Here is a 12681-nt window from a genome sequence, read left to right on the forward strand (position 1 = left end):
GTTCAGAGTCTCTTCTGTCATCCACTTTGGTCTTCTCTTCTTTTCTTCTCCTTTTAGTGATCTCTTGCTTTCTTCAGCAAGATACACCTATTTAATTGTCTACTTCATACCTCCATTTGGATGTCTCTTAAACTCTTCAAAATCAGTATATCTACACTAAACTTTTATCTTCAAAACTCAAATCCAATCCTTCTCTTGTATGTTCTTCCTTAATTGATACCACCTTACCTAATTATTTTCCTGGGCCTGAAACTAGGGAAATAATTTTTAATTCTTACCATTCTCCTTTCCCCTCCTTCCATGTAGATATCCAGTGAATCACAAAGTTCTGTCAAGATTGCCTGATTTACATTCTTGAATCTATATGCTTTTCTCTCTATTCAATTCTTCTACTTTTAGTCACACCTTTATCATTTTAGTGTATTATCACAAGATTCAATTAATTGATCTTTTTCTTCCTGTTTTATTCTTGTCCAATTTATTCTTTTCCTTGAAACCAGCCTGTCATTATAAAATGCAAATTTGATCATGTTGTTATTGTGCATAAATCATTAACGGGTTCCACTTTTTATTTATAAGACTCTTTATAATGTTTCAAGATCTATTCTGAAGTACAATGCTATCAGTGATAGAAAAATATCCATATGCTTGCAAGGAAGAGCAGTTAATACTACTGTTATTCAAATTTACACACCAACACAAAACCAAAGATGAGGAAATTAAAGATTTTTACCAACTTCTGCAGACTGAAATTGAGCAAACATGCAATCAAGATGTGTTGATTATCCCTGGTGGTTGGAATGCAAAGTTGGATACAAAGAAGAATCACCAGTAGTAGGAAAATTTAGCCTTAGTGATAGAAATAACCCTGGAGATGGCATGATAGATTTTTGCAAGACCAACAACTTATTCATGGCAAATATCTTTTTTCAACAACATAAATGGCAGCTATACACATGGACTTCCCCAGATGAAGTACACAGAAATCAGATCAACTATATCTGTGGCGACAGGCAATGGAGAAACTCCATATCTTCAGACAAAACAAGGCCAGGAGCTGATTGTGGAACAGACCATCAACTGCTCAAATGCAAATTCAAGTTGAAGTTGAAGATAATTCAAACAAGTCCACAAGAGCCAAAATATGACCTTGATAATATCCCTCCTGAATTTAGAGACCATCTAAAGAATAGATTTGACACATTGAACACCAAGGACTGAAAACCAGAGGAATTGTGGGATGACATTAATAATATCATTCATGGAGAAAGCAAAAGGTCATTAAAATGACAGGAAAGGAAGAAAAGACCAAAATGGATGTCAGAAGAGACTCTAAAACTTTCCCTGGAATGGAGAGTAGCTAAAGCAAATGGAAGAATTGAAAAGATAAAAGAGCTTAACAGAAGATTTCAAAGAGGAAGTCAAGAAAACAAAGTAACAGTCAATGTCATGAGACCAAGTATATGTGAACTGCTATATGGAAAATGAATTTTCTCTGTAAACTTTCACCCAAATCACAATAAAATTTTTTAAAACAAGAAGGCAAAGTCAATTATTATAATGAAATGTGCAACATTTGGTGTTAGAAAACCAAAAGGGAAGAACACACTCAGCATTTCTCAAGTTGAAAGAACTAAAGAAAAAAAAAAAAGCCTCAAGTTGCAATATTGAAAGATTCTATGGGCAAAATATTGAATGATGCAGGAAACATCAAAAGAAGATGGAAGAATACACAGTCACTGTATCAAAATTAATTGATGGATGTTCATCCATTTCAGGAGGTGGCATATGATCAAAAACCAATAGTACTGAAGGAAGAATCGCAGCCGCACTGAAGGAATTGGTGAAGAACAAGGCTCCAGCAATTGATGGAATACCCATTGAGATGTTTCAACAAATGGATGCCGCACTGGAGGCACTCACTCATCTATGCCAAGACTTTTGGAAGACAGCTACCTGGCCAACTGACTAGAAAAGATTCATATTTGTACCCATTCCAAAGAAAAGTGATCCAACCAAATGTGGAAATTATCAAACAGTATCATTGATATCACATGCAAGTAAAATGTTGCTGAAGATAATTCAAAATGGTTACAGCAGTATATTGACAGAGAACTTCCAGAAATGCAAGGTGGATTCAGAGGAGGACATGGAATGAGAGATTCACTGCTGGTGTCAGATGGATCTTGGCTGAAAGCAAAGAATACCAGAAAGATGTTTACTTGTGTTTTATTGACTACACAAAAGCATTTGACTGTGTGGATTGTACCAAATTAAGGATAACATCGAGAAGAATGGGAATTCCAGAACACTTAACTGTACTCATGAGGAACCTGTACACAGAACAAAGGGATACTGCATGGTTTAAAATCAGGAAGGAAGTGAGTTAGGATTGTATGCTTTCACCTTACTTATTCAATATGTAGCTGAACAAATAATCCAAGAAGCCTGACTATAGGAAGAAGAGCATGGTATCAGGATTGGAGGAAGACTCTTTAACAACCTATGATATGCAGACAACACAACCTTGCTTGCTGAAAGTGAACATGACTTGAAGCACTTACTGATGAAGATTGAAGACTACAATCTGAAGTGTGGATTGCCTCTCAACATAAAGAAAACAAAAATCTTCACAACTGGACCAGTGAGCAGCATCACAATAAATGGAGAAAAGATTGAAGTTGTCAAAGATTTCGTATTGCTTGAATCCACAATCAATACCATTAGAAGCAGCAGTTAAGACATCAGATGACGTATTGCACTGGGCAAATCTGCTACAAAAGACCTCTTCCAAGTGCTGAAGAGCAAAGATATCTCTTTAAAGACTAAGGTGTGCCTAACCCAATCCATGGGAGCTCTGGTAGTGTAGTGACTAAGTCATTTGACTGTTACCCAGAAGGCTGGCAGTTTAAACCCACCAGCCACTCCTCAGAAGGAAAGTTGGGCAATCTACTTCCATAGTGATACTGCCTCAGAAACCCAAGGAGAAGTTGCTATGAGTTGGATCCAACTTGACAGTAGTGAATTTGGTTTGGTAACCCAGTCCATGGTATTTTCAATAGCCTCATATGCATGTGGGAGCTGGAAAATGAATAAGGAAGACTGAAGGAAAGTCAATGCTTTTGAGTTGTGGTGTTGGCAAAGAATGCTGAAAGTACCATGGACTGCCAGAAGAATGAACAAATTTGTCCTGGAAGAAATGCAGCTGGAATGCTCCATGGAAGCAAGAATAGCCAGACTTATCTCACATACTTTGGTCATGTTGTCAGAAGGGATCATTCCCTGGATAAGAATATCATGCTTGGTAAAGTGGAGGGTCAACAAAAAAGGGGAAGGCACTCAGGGAAATGGATTGGCACAGTGGCTGCAACGAATGGCTTGGGTGTAGCAAGGATTGTAAGGCTGGTGCAGGATTGGGCAGTGTTTTGTTCTATTGTACATAGGGTCGCTATGAATCAGAGCTGACTCAATGGTACTTAACAACAACAACAACTTTATAATAGCTACAAGATTCTTTGTGGATCTGTAGAGCTCCCACTCCTTAGCTCCTCTCTCCTTTCCTTCACAGTCACTTGTTGTTGTTGTTGTTATGTGCCCTCGAGTCGGCCCCGCCTCATAGCGACCCCTCCTTGGGTTTCCGAGGCAGTATCACTATGGAAATAGGTTGCCCAATCTTCCTTCCGAGGAGTGGTTGGTGAGTTTGAACCACCAGCCTCCTGGTTAGCAGTCAAGTGCCTTAGGCACTATGCTACCAGAGCTCCTCATGCTCACTATTATAGCTGAAATAAACTATATTCATTTGCTCAAACACATCTGGCTCTCCCACACCTTGGTGTCCTCTCATGTGTTGCTTCTTTGGCCAGGATGCCTTCCTTCTTTCCTTTTTTTCAGATATCTAAACTAGAGACTTAACACTCAAATCAGTTAACAACTCTCCTAGGAAACCATTCAAGATTTGCCACAATTACCCTTTCTATAATTATCATAGCACTGTTTCTCTGACATAGAACTTAATCTTGCTGTGTTTTTGTTGTTTTTTTGCTGTCTAGTTAATTCTGACTCATGGCAACAACATGTGTTACAGAGTAGAACTACTCAACAGGGTATCTTGGCTAATCTTAACAGAAGCAGAATGCCCGGCCTTTTCTTCTGAGGTACCACTGAGTGTGCTCAAACCACCAAGCTTTAGGTTATCAGTCTAGCACAAAATTTTTGTCCCACTAGGGATATTGCACCACTATACTATAATAATGCATTTGTCTCTTTTCAACTGGACTAGGAGCTCTAGTGGCATAGTGCCTAAGACATTTGATAGCTAACCAAAAGACTGGTGGTTCAAACCACCAGCCAGTCCTCAGAAGGAAGACTGGACAATCTACTTCCATAGAGATACCACCTCGGAAACCCAAGGAAGGGTCGCGATGAGTTGGACTTGACTCGACAGCAGTGAGTGGTTTTATCTGCTCCTTGAAGGTGGCAACTACTCTTATAATTTTTGTATCCTCGGTTTCTAGAATGTTAACTTAAATATAGCTGTCCCAGATAAATATGGTTAATGATTAATTGTGATAAATCCATTATATAATCCAATGAATGGATGACTTCATTTCATAATAGGACTTAAGTCTTTGGTATATCATTCACTGTCATGATTAACGAACAAGTTCCCTGAAACATCTTGTCATATTTTCTTTAAAACATTGAAATTAGAAAAAAATGTAAGAATTCTTTTTCCTTGCTTAATATAAGTAAACTCAATTTATGTGTGTGTTTTTCACATCCTTATAGTCTCCTGATAAGGCTCTGCACTTTATTAGCTACACAATCTATGACAAGTCACTCCTTTGAGTCAAAGGTGGCCTAACTACAAAATAAAGACTCTTTCCAAATTGTCCTGCAGCCTGAGGTCAAAACAGTTTCAGACTATGTATTGTCATAAATGAATTCACCTAGAAGTTCCTCTGATGAAATGCCTGGAGACCTACTTCCAAAAAATCAGGCAATGGAAACTCCATGGAACACAGTTCAACTCTGACACACATGAGGTCACCTAGAGTAGAAACTGACTCACTAGCAACTTTTTTGTTTTTTATTGTCATAAAAAGATGTATTATATTCTTTCTTTGTTTTAAAATCTCGAACAATAATATTACTCTGTAAATAAGATATATAAACAGTTCCCAATGACAGCAAGTAAAATTTTTCCTGTTTGGGGAATAAACAACCCTTGGGAAAATCTACATGAAAAAAGAAGAAGAAAGGAGTTTTTGTGACAGCTTTTTGAAAGCTTAGTCCTGTGATAACTCTGAAATTTCACAACTGAAATTATGCACCATCCTAACATTTAAGAAAGGGGCAAGACACAGGGATATGTGTTATATCTTTGTTATTAATCTCACAATGGAAAATTAAGGGAGAGGGAGAAACATTATTATAAAAGTAAAGAATTGCTTCAAACTGGCATAGAATCTTGTTAATTCAAGATAAGGAAAAAGGTTCACACTATAAAGACTTGTCACCCATTTTCCTAAAAATAAGCAAAAGTCAAAATGTATTTAATTCTAACACATCTTAACTAATGCCATTGAAGTTCAATCCAACAGAGTTTTATGCTTAGCATTTTCAAAACTAATATATCAGACCTATAAACTAAAAAGCCAAACCCACTGCTACTGAGTCAATTCTAAGTCATAGTGACCCTATAGGACAGAGCAGAACTGCCCCACAAGGTTTCCAAAGCTGTGGTGGTACAGAGCCTAAGACATTTGACTGCTAACCAGAAGGCTGGCAGTTCAAAGCCACCAATCACTCCTTGGAATGAAGATTGGGCAATCTACTTCTGTAGAGATACTCCCTTGGAAACCCAAGGAGAGGTCACTATGAGTCAGAGTTAACTCAAAGGCAGTTAGTTTGGTTTTTTGGTTTGTTTAAATCTTTACAGAAATATGCTGTCACATCTTTCTCCCACATAGCAGCTGCTACTTTTGAACCACTGACCTTTTGATTAGGAGGTCTGGTAGCATAATGCCTAATGCATTTGACTGCTAACCAGAAGGCTAGTGGTTCAAACCCACCAGCCACTCCTCGGAAGGAAAATGGAGCAATCTACTTCTGTAGTGATACTGCCTCGGAAACCCAAAGAGTGGTCGCTATGAATCGGATCCAACTCCATGGCAGTGCATTTGGTTTGGTTTTGGACCTTCTGATTAGCAGCTGAGCATTTTAACCACTGTACCATCAGCGCTCCTTCATCAGACCTATATATACTCTTAAGTTTTCTTTTTAGGGCTTCATGTCCCTGTTGTTGTTGTTGTTATGTGCCGTCGAGTCGGCCCCAACTCATAGCGACCCCTCCTTGGGTTTCCGAGGCAGTATCACTACGGAAGTAGGACTGCCCAACCTTCCTTCCGAGGAGTGGCTGGTGATATATACTCTTAAGTTTTCTTTTTAGGGCTTCATGTCCCTAGAAGGGAAAATATACAACCATATTTAAATACTATTTAAAGCCAATTATTATAATATTTAACACACTTAAATGAGTTTGCATTAAGTAACTGCTGTATAACATAAAGATTTACAGCCTTGGAAACCCAATGGGGGTAGCCAAGAGTAGAAATTGACTCAATGGCAGTGAGTTTGGGTTTTTGAAATCCTCTACATCAAAATATTTCCATTCATTAGCTGCTAGAAATTTATAAGAAAACAGTCTTTCTTCAAGATATTCCAAATATTTTACAAGACTATAACCAATTTAACTAACATATTTGTTTGCAAAGATAGTTATTTTGGCATCTATCTGATATGCAATTGTACGATATTTTAATAAAGTGAAATTTCCCAAATTGAATTTATTTTTAAAATGTGCTTTTGCCATCCCTCATACTTTGGATAGAACACAACAAAGAAATGTATACTTTCAATTAAATTTTGAAATTTGAATAAAAGGGCTACTGTTGCATATATTTTTGTTGCTTTTATTATTATTGAAATAAATCACAATTTTATACCTTGTGTATTGCTTATTGTTTCAGTTTTATATCGAGCCAAGTGTGACTTTCCAACAATGTGAAGAGCATAAAAAAAGAAAATATTTTAATTTAAGCTTCTTGTTGTTGTTATGTGCCGTTGAGTTAGACCTGACTCATAGCGACCCTTCCTTGGGTTTCTGAGGCAGTATCACTACATAAGTAGATTGCACTCTCTTAACACCGCCAAAATCCCCCTTGCCATTGAGTCAATTCTAACTCACAGCAATCCTACAGACAGAGTAGAACTGCCCCATAAGCTTTCAAGGCTGTAAATCTTTATGGAAGCAGACTGCCTCATCTTTCTCCTGTGGAGTAGCTGGTGGGTTGGAACTGCCGACCTTTTGGTTAGCAGCTGATTGCTTTAACCACTGCACCACCAGTGTTTTTATTACAAAAAAGAAAATAAAGCTATAAAAAATATAATTTTTCCTTAGGAACTTGAAATTTAGACCAAAAGTAATAAGTTTGAGTTAACCAGGTTCAGATTTAAATAGTATGTCAACATTATACATAGAATGGCTTAGATTGTTAAAGTCATCATAGAGCACTAAATTAATTCTGAGGCAGAAGAATTGGCATTAAACTTAAACATATCATATTTAATGGCTCTTCTACACAGACAGACTAGACTCTGCAGTTTTACAAGAAACCACTGCAGGGAAATCACAATTAAATAAATCTAACTAGCCACATATTTATCTTTAAATGTAATCCAACATGAAAAATTTAAAAATCCAGTCTGTATCACTGTGAGAAATGAGTTGCATGTTAATTCTCCAGAATATTAAGTTTTAGGACCTATTTTTCATCCTTTTGTACCCAAAGTTATAGAGGTGGACTTATACTTACTGCTTACATTTCATCTTTGATTAGATTGGAAAATGATGCACGTACATGCACTTGGTCAGTCCATTCAACAAATAATTACCTGCCTGCCCCATACGCTCTTATAATTGATTTTTCCAAAATTTTTCTTAGAGTTGCTTTAAGGGTATTTAGCATACTTATTTCTGGAAAAAAAAGTTTCTTCCTAATTTACAATTAAAAAATATTTGTAAACACCTACATAAAATCAATTATTTATGATTATGAAAAAATATTAGGTTACGAACATTGTGTTATACTTGGATTAATAAATAAGATTTAAATTTTACTTAGTTTCAATTTTCTCAATCCTAATATGTAAAAGAATAGTATGCTATGTACATTTTATATTTCAATTTTTCTACTTTCATTCTATATGCAGCTTGCTATCAGTTTCTTAGGAGCTCTGGTAGCATAGTGGCTAAGGCACTTGACTGCTAACCAGAAGGCTGGCGGTTCAAACCCACCAGCCACTCCTCGGAAGGAAGGTTGGGCAATCCTACTTCCATAGTGATAATGCCTCGGAAACCCAAGGAGGGGTCGCTATGAGTCGGGGCCGACTCGAAGGCATATAACAACAACAACAACAATCAGTTTCTTATGTTTATGGGAACTTTAACAGTGACACTTTTTTATATAATAATTTCATCACATAAAGAAAGAAAATAATACAGTCAAAATTATTTCAAATGGTATTAACAAATGATGCAGAGAATGACAGCATTAGCCCTTTACAGTGTATATATCTGGTAGTCAGTAAACAAACTTTAGAATACTTACACTGTAAAATCAAAACAAAAGCCAGAAACACTTCTATATCTGTCACATTTAAGAAAATCTTTCAAAATTCATTGTAAATAATAATTAATATTTAAAAAGTAATTTACTGTTAACAAAGACCCTTCACATAAATTAGGGTCATAGATTTTTTTTTTAAAGCCAGCACCATGTGTTGACAGAACACTAGGAAATGCAAGAGAAAGATACTTAAATAAACAATATTCATGTATTGAAGAGAAGTTTTTATACCTATAATTATTTGAAATGTTGCCATCCCTTTTAAAACTTACAACAGAGAAGTAATAATCATGAAATTTACAAAAACTATCCACAGAACTAGCTCTAATTTATTTCATTTCTGCTTAAAAATAACTTCCTCCTGCTTTACTGTATTATAAATTTTATAACTAACTGCAACAAATAAATTGTTTCATTTATTAGAATGCATAGAAACTCTAGTATTCCTGCAAAATGATACAATTTTCTCAGTTCACAAAAATATAAAACACTTCAAACTCCTTTATTAAACCAAGTTCTAGAATGAAGTACTAGTTAAAGACAAACCAAAAATTCAGGAAAAGTTATCATCAATTAGATGAACTAATGGCAAATACATATTGATTAAACAAAACAAAACAAAACCTACTGCCACTCAGTCTACTCTGATTCATATGGTCACTAGGAGTGACATGTTGACAAAGTAGTTAAATTAATTAAGTAGATAAACCTTCAAACATTTAAAACTCTGAGTTTCATTTGTTTCTTTGTTCAGTACACTTTCCTTGAGAAAAAATTTTCAGATTGAACAGTGTATTACTGCTATGATTGAACATTGTATTACTGCTATGAAAGCATGCAAAATTTTATGTAGAAACAACTCCTGTATATTTTACATAATCTATAGCCATGATCTTAATATACACATTTTGAAGTGGTAAATTAGCATGTAAAACTGAGGAGATATTTGATATTTTCTTCAAGAGTGAAAATGTAATACAAATGTTATATCGACTGATCATGTTTTAGATTGTTTTAAATTAATGTATCATTTTACATTAAATTACACAGCATTCTAGAGAGGAGCACTAAACAACTGTTTTATTATAGCATTAGGTGAGGTCACATGTTTAGTTCCATTGTGTGACATAATAGATCCATGTAGTTGGTTTGTGAATTCAGGTGGGTTGGAGACTAACGTGATTTGGCACCAAGGTAAGGATTCATGGAGTTATATCTACAGGATATATGCATTACGTGATAGTAAAAGACATTTACAACCCAGAATATAAGAGCAGGGCAGCCTTAAGTGACATCACCAGATCATCTGCAGCGTCAACCAACTGACTCAAATATATATCCTACACAGTGCCGCTCCCCTCTCTTCTCACTTTGAGCAAATCTTCCATGGCTTTCAATAGTGTAAAAGAGCATGTATCTCCTTTAAAATCAGGGCATACACTTACTCTAATGAAAAACGACTGAAAGAAACCAAGGGGATCAAATTTAAAAAAAAAAAAAAAACCTCGAATCAGTAAAATTTACACTACATTGACATTCAGATAACAGGAATAACAATGAAATAGTAAAGAAGAGATTAACTTGAATTATCTAGGTACAGAAGGAAGCCACCTGATTGTTTTTAACTGATTTGTACCTGAATCAGGTATCTGTGGGAACCTTGAAGTTTTTTAAAAAATATATTAAAACAACAACAATAATGAAGGGAACTCTATTGTCTCATCTTAATTCTCTTCTAATTTATTCATAACATTCTTTTTTACTTACAGGCGTTTGTTACAGCAAAACTGTTGGCTGTCTCAATGTTGTCCACGTGAGGTACCAAATTAAAAGGAGCTTCCGACGCATTGGGGCTGGTGTTATGAAGGAAAATTGCTAATCGAAAAGCAGTGTATTCCTGATCTGTGTTTCGGATGAAGAGACCACCTATTAAAAACGGCAGGAAAAGCACATTCAGTGTTTCCTCTGTGAAATGTTACACCCACCCCAAGCACTGTTAAATCTACTGCTGTTCACAGCACAAGCATAAGCCTAAGGAGCTGTTCTTGTCACATCTTGGGAGACTGCCCTTTGTCCCGAAGGTGCAAGCTTAGTATTTTAGTCTTTAGGACAGCTCAGCGTTTTCCTGTCCCTATTTGTCATCATCACAATGACCTCTGAGACCATTTAGTGTGTTTTCCTTTCTTTCTCCCTTGCCCTCCCCAGGATTCCCAGCACCCTGCAACATCAGCCAGCTAAGGGCATTTCTCTCTAAGAGGCATGCAGATGAAAAGAAAAGAGGATTTGCATTCAAATACAGAAATGCAGAGAGGTGGTGACACGCAGGGGAGAGGAAAATCAGATGGGAGAAATGAACTTTGTTTTCCTGCAGCTCATGGACTCAGATTAATTAGCTCCGTTTTGTGCACAGTCCACGCGAAATGATGCAGTGTTGAAGCTGGGCTTAGCTGGAAGAAATTCAATAGCTGCGTCCCATTAAAGACGGGAAAGGAGGATAGGAAGAAAAGCCAAGGGTGGAGAGTCTCTAGAAATAGAGTCGAGATGAAGGAATACGGGGGTAAAACCCTCATGAAGAAGACAAAATAAAAGGAGAGATGATTTCAGGAAAGGAATGTAACTTTGGAATCAGTTAACCGATAGGAAGAAGCGGCAGGGGCTGCGGATCGAAAAGCTTTTTCAGCCAGAACATTGTTTTTCTGTAACAAGCGAGAAAGCTGTAGGGTTCAACATGGGAAGAAGTAATCCACCCCCCACCCCCAAGCCCCAATAAACTAGACACCCTTCATGCTCTAGAGAAAAGGATAAAAAGAAACATCAAATAAAAATGCAACCAAATCCCATGGAGATTTTTTTCCCCCAACTTATTCCAATCCTACTTAAGCGACTTGAGCCAGAGATGGTAATGAGGGTTTGGGCCGGAGGGATGGATAGCCAATATATTTCAAATGAACCTGCACCAAAGAGGCAGTCTTTTCGTAAAGGAAGAAGGAAGCAAAAGCGAAGGAAATCGAACATTTCCTGGAATTGCTTATCAGCAACTCATTTAACTCACTTTCGGAAATCTGCTACAGCCAGCCACATGCACACCTCACCGGAGCAGAACTTACCTATTTGCACGCTGCTCGGAAAGGCTCCCATGGCGAGTCCCCAAAATCCAGAAAATAACAAGACAATCTGTCTGCAAATAATCCTCATCTTCTTTTCTCCTCTCCCTGGCGCGCGCTCTCTCTTTCTCTCGCACTCTTCCTAAAGGCTGCTCAGAGAGGCATTGAAGACGATGGCGCTAAAATTAAAAACAACCGAAAAAAAAAAAAAAAAAGAGAGGGAGAGAGAGAGAGAAGGAAAGAGGTTTTGGTGGTTTCTGATATGACTGTTTCCCCTTAGCAATCCATCGTGAGCTGCCAGATTTTTCCCGCAGTCTCCATAACCCTGGAAGAGGTTTTCTGTCCGACTGCAAATGTAGCACATGCAAAAGATGGTGGTGGAGCGTCTAGTGGCTGCTCACAGGGATGAGACATGCGCTCTCTCTGTGCCTCACTCGCACTCGCACTCGCCCCTCGCTTTCTCACATACACACAAACACTGGCGTTGGGGCCGCCACACGCGCTCCCTAGCTCGCACAAGCACACATCCCCCCACGAGCCTACAACAGCCCCACGCTCCGCTGCTCTCCTCGCGCGTCCTCCCGGAGCGCGCACTACCTCCTCACGCCCCTCGCCCACCGCCCGCTAGACTTCACCCTTGGGTGCTCACCGGAGCGCCCCAGTCTTTCTGATACTCCAGAGCTAGTCTAGGAACTGATTTTTGCTTCTCCTTACCGCTCACTGACTCCCTCCTCTCTTCTTCCTGGGCTCGCTGAGTGACCGACTCCGACGCTGGGCACCCCCAGTGCCCCTCTCTTTGCTTTCTCCGCGACTCTGCTTCTCAGCTGCACTTGGCAAGAAACTGGTCTGCGGGCCGGGTTCGCAAACCCGGATCAGGGGCTAGGGAG

At 38.0% G+C, this 12681-nt stretch overlaps 1 protein-coding gene across 1 annotated transcript in view; it reads right to left on the reverse strand.

The window, feature by feature from the left end:
* The window catches only part of GRIA4 (glutamate ionotropic receptor AMPA type subunit 4), a 503661-nt gene extending 491776 nt beyond the window's left edge, over nt 1–11885 (reverse strand). The window contains exons 1-2 of the mRNA XM_007945995.1: nt 11798–11885; nt 10458–10616 (exon numbers count right to left, since the gene is read on the reverse strand). Coding sequence (XP_007944186.1) covers nt 10458–10616; nt 11798–11885 — 247 coding nt within the window. The remainder of the gene's footprint in view (nt 1–10457; nt 10617–11797) is intronic.
* Nucleotides 11886–12681: the final 796 nt, after the last annotated feature.

The sequence above is a fragment of the Orycteropus afer genome, unplaced genomic scaffold, assembly GCF_000298275.1.
Source record: "Orycteropus afer afer isolate SDZICR_OR568_19922 unplaced genomic scaffold, OryAfe1.0 scaffold00147, whole genome shotgun sequence".
In the NCBI taxonomy this organism is placed as follows: Eukaryota; Metazoa; Chordata; class Mammalia; order Tubulidentata; family Orycteropodidae; genus Orycteropus; species Orycteropus afer.